At 40.0% G+C, this 7727-nt stretch overlaps 1 protein-coding gene across 1 annotated transcript; it reads right to left on the bottom strand.

Annotated features, from left to right (window-relative positions):
- Positions 1-5217: 5217 nt before the first annotated feature.
- On the bottom strand, positions 5218-6727 carry LOC110890401 (chitinase CLP). The gene has a single exon (XM_022138006.2). It carries the CDS (start codon positions 6725-6727, stop codon positions 5414-5416), a length of 1314 nt encoding a protein of 437 aa, XP_021993698.2. The 3' UTR covers positions 5218-5413.
- Between the last annotated feature and the right edge of the window lie 1000 nt (positions 6728-7727).

The raw sequence follows: 7727 nt of genomic DNA, 5'->3' as shown, positions 1-7727 counted from the left end.
TAAGAGTCGGCAGTTGCAGGCTCAGAATCGAAACACATAAAATCAGCGATTGCGAGCTTGAAATTGAAAATAGATTGTCTTAAGCTGATAGACGTTGACTACCCAAAGTGATTCGTCTATTCACAAGGACTTTTGGTACACACTTCGGCTTTCGGGACTATGTTCTCGCCTCGATTTGAGCGAACGACACGCATCCTTCCAGTTACAGCGTGACTTCAAGTCGTTGGAGTCCGTCGAGACTTTGGTGAGAGTTTTGTAAACCAAGATAAAGAGCGGAACGAGTCATCAAGATTCGGGTTTCACCCCTAACTTAGCGACTACATTCCTGTTTGTGTGATGAGATCACGAGATTTGGAGAAGAATCTGCGTCGAAGTACGGATTTCACTCCTGATTCAACGCAAATTCTCGTGTTTATAGTAAAAATGCGGGTCGAACAAGCGATTTAATCGAGAGTTTGTGGTTTTCACACCTAATCTCGATCTAATCACTCGTTCATTTTTTGAAAACAGTGTAGTGCGACTACCTTAGGAAAGGTAGTTGTGATAGTATAGCGTGAGTGCGAGGCGATCGAGAAATAGCAATAAGCTTGTGCAGAATCCCTAACGGGTTCGCACAAGTCGGTCTGTTGGTACTTAGACTATAGACTAGTTCGTTTCTAAGACACCGACCCGGACTAGGTCGAGTCTTGCCTAATTCCCTATAGTTATGGCTCTGATACCAATCTGTCACACCCCAACCGATGACGGAAACATCGGGGCATGGCACTGAGCGAAACAGATTGTCCAAGAGAAATCCATAACAACTTAAATTACCGGATATTTATTATTATGTCCCATACCATAATATATCAAATAAAAGCAGTTATTACAGACATTGTTTTCTCAAAGACAGATCAATTGCTCTGACAACTCAGATTCAAAGTAGATAAATTGTTTTTGGTTTGTTTCTAGACTCCTCCCTACTTGATTCCACTAAAGAAGGTAAGCACAGCATCCTAAGCATTCAAACACCTGTCACATACGTTAAAATAAAGTCAATACACATAGTGTAAAGGTGAGCATACAAGTTTGATATAGCATAGTAGAGTTCGAAATAGTTTACGCATAATCAGCATGTAACATGTACAAAGTGAAGGCAAGTAGGTTATCGACAGAGAAATATGCACAGACGTGACTGCGAGTTGTAGAATGCGCAACACATATCCCCACCGGGACACGTGAAGTAAAGCCGTTAACAACCCCTGTCCACGACATGTGCTGAGTCCAAACTATAGTACTATCGTTGCTAAGGTGTCAGGCAACAATCACTGTGTTAACATAACATACAAGCATTCATCGAATAACACGTAACATGCAGTATTGATCAACGTATAAATAGTGTTTGAATAAGTAACGCATGTAACACCCGAATGTGCGTAAAGCAAAAAGGGGTCGAGTATACTCACAGATTGTGTTTAACAAGTAAACACTCTCTTGGATTGAAAGTAGCGCTGGGAGAGATTAGCCTGAACAGTTAACGATAGCATAAACGATAAGCGACGCGTAAAACGGTGCAAATTACCAAGTGTCGGATGGTAATCCGATCGGATGGCCATTCGATTGGATTGGCATCTTGTTTGGTAAGGATGTGTTTGTGTATGATGGCTTTGAAGTTTTTTTGTAGCTTTTTGAAAACAGAGAAGTATCTCTACCCTTCAGGTCGATCGATCGAACGGTCGTTCGATCGGGTAACGATCCGATTGGTAGGACACTTCGTGAGAACAAGTTCACAGTAGGATTGTCACTCGATCGGATAACAATCCGATCGGGTGGCAATCCGTTAGAACTGTCTATACATTGAACATGTTGAAATTAGTTAAGCGTTGAAACCAAGTGCACTCGATCGGATGGCTGTTCGATCGGATGGCAATCCGATTGGACGGCAATCCGTCCCAACGGTCTGATCGTCTTGACACTTGTTTATTTTGAAAGTTTTGTAGTTTTGATCGAGACGGTGTGATAACGTACTAAACAATGAAAAACCCCATCAAGAACCAAGTGACCTGATCGGACAGGAATCACCCTAGCCCAATCAGTCAACTGTTCGAGATGGTTGTTCATGTTTAACCCGAAATCGGTAGTCTCTATGATAGAAATCAGATCCTGAACCGACACATCACTGAGAAAGAGTAGAAGATCAGAACGAGCTCTGATTCTATCGGTTTTGAGTGTATTGAGTGTAAAAGAGTTGAAAGAAAGTTAGAAAACCATCTTTCAATCCTTTTAACCATGAATATGTGTAGATCTATGCGAAAACATTGTTTAATCTTGTGGAAATCCTTCAGATCTGAGTTGTTTTTGGTGGAATGAGGCCAACACTTGAAGTTCATAAGAACTCCATGATGACATCACCCTAGAACACCTCAAATCCACTGATTTCACGGTTAAAAGTTGAAATTCAAAAGAGAAAATGATGAAGAATTGTGTGTAGATCATAGAAGTAAAAGATTTAGGTTGAAAACTTACAAGAATCGCGAGAAATTGAGAGAAAGAAGAGCTTGTGCGGGCTGGTCGAGTGAGAGAGCTGTCACATCACAAATGATGTGATAGGAGGGTATTTATAGGGTTTCCAAAAGAGGAAAGTGCGCAGGGTCGGATTGGCCACCGATCGGATGGCCACTCGATCGGTCGGCCACTCGATCCAGGTGTCCGGCGTGTTGAGTTTTGTCGTTTCGATTCGCGTGTTGAGCGTTGCGATGCGTTCGAGCAAGCGATGCGATATAATTACACATTAGTTACACAAATAACCTAACTACTATATCTAACATACAATCACTATAAATAACTTGCGTTTATCGGTTGCGATTAAGTTGCGATGCGATAGAGTTGCAATTGCGTTTCGATTATTCACCACAAAATATAAAGTAAACATGCACAAGTAACACATAAGTAACATACACACGTAAAACAATATACAGATTAACACCCAGAGTTATAGGTTCTGTACTACGATTGCGATTGCGAAGCGATAAGCGATGAGCGATAAAACATGCGATAAATAGCGATTAAACCTCGATTATTAACAAGTACTCCACATAATACAACTAATGCGATAAAATAAATAGATTAACTACAAGTCAAAGAAGTCAAAACAGAAGTTGAGCAAGGAGTGACAGATCACAATTAGCAATCTTTTCTTCCTTTGACTTCAATCTTGACTTTGACTTTGACTTTCGTAACATGGGGTGTTACAGTAGCGGCGGTAGGTGGTGGCAGCGGCGGTGGCGGTAGACGTAGGTGACAGCGGCGGATGACAGTGGTGGTGGTGGTGTGTGGTAGCAACGGTGGTGGGTTGTGGTGTTGTTAATGAAGGGTGAAGAGGGAATGGAATGGAAAAAAAAAACAGTGGGGATGGATGGAATGATTTTGAGGGAATGGAATGCATTTTGAAATGGACGATTCCATTCCATCGACCAACCAAACACTCTTTTCTTCATTTCCTCACAATGGTCCATTCCATTCCACCTCTCATTCTTCCATACCAAACGCTACCTAACTGTTTGCGAAAATCGAATTCGAGTATTTTGTTACATGTTCCTTCCAATTTTGTGGGAACCTTGGGCTCTCGTCAATAAAACCAAACCGGCACCACGAGGGTGTTTGGGTTTGAGTTTGGAAATAACTTATTGACTTATTAGTTTTTTGAAAATGTCAATAAGGTAATAAGTTATTTCAAAAAGGCAGGATTTTGGGTTTTTCCAAATGACATTAGTTGTTTTTGTTGAACTTTGGCAGTAGTCGCGGCGATAAGAGAGAGAGCGTGCGTGTGCTCGTAGAGAGACAGAGTGCATTTTATAATTCCTTACATTTATTTTATCTATATAATGCACTAAAAAGTAAAAAGGTAAAATTACTAAATTTACACTTAACCTTCATGTGTAATGTCCGTTAGAGTAAGGAATGAATTGAAATGTGTGACCATCCGTTAGAGCAAGGAATGAGTGGAGTCGGGGATCTCACTGGAAGAAACCTCTCTGGTCCTATGGGTTAGAGGTAAGGCTGTCTACATCTTACCCTCCTCAGACCCTACTTTAGCTTTGCTATTGGTGGGATTTATTAAGTATGATGATAATTATGACCATATATTAAAATAAAAGTACAAAGGATGATCCGTCTAGTTTTACTAGTTACCTGAAAATAACATTAACAGCGCCAGACGTTTAATCATGCATCATGTGGTGGCGTTGATAGCCGAAAGAGATGGGGATACATGCACTAATCAGCCTTTGTCTCGATTGTTGAGTGTCATGTGCCTTATATCCATGGCTTGATGCAAAGCTAAGTCGGGGGTCTCATTGGAAGCAACCTCTGTATTCCTATGGGGTAGAGGTAAGGTTGTCTAAATTTTATCCTCAGACTCTACCTTAGCTTTGCCATTGGTGGGATTTACTGAGTATGATGATGATTATGACCATATATTAAAATAAAAGTACAAAGGATGATCCGTCTAGTTATACTAGTTTCGTGAAAGTAACGTTAAAAGCAGCAGACGTTTAATCATGTATCGTATGGTGGCGTTGATAGTCGAAAGAGATGGGGATACATGCACTAATCAGCATTTGTCTCGATTGTTGAGTGTCATGTGCCTTATATCAATGGCTTGATGCAAAGCTAAGTCGGGAGTCTCGTTGGAAGCAACCTCTCTATTCCTATGGGGTAGAGGTAAGGTTGTCTAAATTTATACCCTCAGATCCTACCTTAGCTTTGCTATTGGTGGGATTTACTGAGTATGATGATGATTATGACCATATATTAAAATAAAAGTACAAAGGATGATTTGTCTAGTTTTACTAGTTTCGTGAAAATAACGTTAAAAGCGGCAGACGTTTAATCATGTATTGTGTGGTGTCATTGATAGCCGAAAGAGATGGGGATACATGCACTAGTCAACCTTTGTCTCGATTGTTGAGTGTCATGTGCCTTATATCCATGGTTTGATGCAAAGCTGTCGGGGGTCTCACTAAATAAATCTCTCTATTCCTATGGGTAGAGATAAGGTTGTCTAAATTTTACCCTCAGACCCTACCTTAGTATTGTTATTGGTGGGATTTACTGAGTATGATGATGATACGTGTAATTTTTGAACTTTAAGGATGAAAGTTGCAAGTTTGTATAAACCTAGCTACAAGGAAAATGCTATAATTCCCTATCAATCTTGATCATAAACCCTCAACGTTAAGCAATAGTTAAACCGTTATGTCTTTCATCATTAATTACGTACCGAATTCACATATCGAAATAAGATTAAGCGGTTTTCGACTACATAGAAAACAACGAACAAGAGTTTTATTACACGTAGAGCAAACCATTGATGTACATTGATGGATAGTTCCATTCATCGCTGGTTGTATTATTCGAAATGGTTTAACTAATATCAGTGACTGACCGCAAAGTCGAAATTTGAACATGAGGTATGATTACGTAGCAACGAGGAACTAAACCCAAAAGTTGAAGTAATCAAATCAAACACCAGCAAGTTATCCTCAAACTGATGCGTTCCAATCACGATTGCATGTTCACTTGTCGGACCATTGTCGACAACCGCTAGGCAGGCGACATCTTCCGTCACTTGCTTAATGGAGTTAGCGGTTGATATAGTCCACTTCTTCCCATCCTGTAGAGCCAAATCAATATCCGGTACTTTTATACCAACTGTAGTACCATTAACCGTGGTGTTGAAACAAAGACCAAACGGTGCAACCGACTTGGCAGGTGGGATTCGTTTCGTTACCTTTGAAACCCTTCGAACCACACCGCTATAGATGTCGGTCCGAAGCTTGGTGTAAGGTTCAAGTGTACTTATCTTGGTAGTTGCATTGTTGGGAACAATGATAGACTGTTTTTTAATTACAATAGCATTGACACCGATGAAGTATCCAAAAGAGTTTGGATGCTTGAGCAACGCGGTATAAGAAAGTAAACTTCTTACATCAACATCACGTTGAGGGCCAAGATAATAAGGACCATATCCAAATAAAAGAACACCGGGACCAGCAGATACGTTGCTAGGCAAACATAGAGCTATTACACGGTCAACCTCGCCTAGATACGCTGGTAACGCGTATGGCGAGGATGAAAGCGCCATCACACCGAGGACATCTGAAGGGAACGGATCAAATGTCCAAGGAGGAGTGCTTCCCGCAATGGGATAAGTTATATGTGGATCATAAGAGTAGACAGCTCCACCATTGCTTCTTGTAAACATGAATTGTTCATAGGTTGGTATGACTTGGCTACACTCTCCCGTAACCGGGCTGATGACGTTAACCGGGCATGTCTCACAGTCCATATAAATATCATACATTGAAGTATTGGTTGGTGGAGGACATAAGGGGCTTTGATATGAGGAAGTGGTTCTCAAATCAGTGCATGGAGACTCTGTGCATGTAACCGTTTGCCGGCACTCCTGGCAACCCTCTTGACGTGGAAAGCTGTAATGCCATGAGAATGGAGCGTCTAGGTCTATAAGCAAGCTTTGTTGCACATATCGCCACTGGTTCCAATAGGCCGGAGTGCTTATTAGAGGAGAAGGGTATTGAACTTTGTCCAAATAGGTGTGAGCGCTGTAGAGAGGGTTAACCGTGGCATCGGTGTGTTTAGTAACCGGAACAACTAAGGAAGCTAAAGCTACATGTTGTTGAGAGATGAAGGCTAGAACGATGGCGATTACTTGTATAAGCACAAGCATTTTTGATTGCATGTTCTTTTCATAATTTGCTCAGCTATTTAACAAACTAAAAGGAAACGGGAGCACTAAGAATGGCTTTTCCAGACTATTTTTAGTTAGTTTCACATACTTGCATGTGAAATTTTCCGTCCACTTATTAGCTTTTCATTTGTTACATTTACGTTTCCCTAAGCAACTTGGTTATCATAAATTCATAATAGATAATATTTTTTGGAATAATGGATTTTAATAATCCTAACTATTGCCCGTTGGCCGGCAACGGTTCCAAAAGAACCTTAACGTCGTTAGTCTCCGGTCATTGGAAAAACGTTTTTGGTCGGAAAACTCCATTTTGGCCGGAAAACTCCATTTTGGCCGCAAAACTCAACTCTTTCGTCTCAAACTTTTTTGTAACCTTATTACGCACCTTTATAAACCTTTTCTATTAAAAAGCCTCAATTATTAAGGTCGCCGGAAAAACTCATTTTTCGCTGGAAAACTTATTTTTGGCCGGAAAACTCAACTTAATAGCCGGAAAACTCAAAGTTTTCGTCCCAAACTTTTTTCTAACCATAGATCGGACCTTTAAAAACCTTTTTCCGATCAAAAACGTTTTTCGGCAACTGGAGACTGACGGCGTTAGAATTTTGTTAGTCAGGGTCCATTGAAGGCCAATATGTGAAAAGATGGGACCGCCAGTAGAAATTTTAAAAATTGGGACCATTGCCAGCCAACATACAATAGTTAGAATTATTAAAATCTATTATTCCATATTTTTTTCTTATGTTATAATTGAAAGTAACATATTACTAATTTTAATAATATAATATAAATCTGTTAATTCTTAATGTTGTGAACACACATTTATTGGTTCTTCTTTTAGTAAACTCACGTTTTGCTCATAAATCTGTTAATTCTTAATGTTGTGAACACACATTTATTGGTTCTTCTTTTAGTAAACTCACGTTTTCTTCCATGTGGTTTGGTTGTTTTAATGATTTTCCCTCAATCCTTTAAAAAT

Source organism: Helianthus annuus, chromosome 11 (genome assembly GCF_002127325.2).
Source record: "Helianthus annuus cultivar XRQ/B chromosome 11, HanXRQr2.0-SUNRISE, whole genome shotgun sequence".
Lineage (NCBI taxonomy): Eukaryota > Viridiplantae > Streptophyta > Magnoliopsida > Asterales > Asteraceae > Helianthus > Helianthus annuus.
The sequence above is the reverse complement of the archived record's forward strand: the minus strand, read 5'-3'. Positions and strand labels throughout refer to the sequence as shown.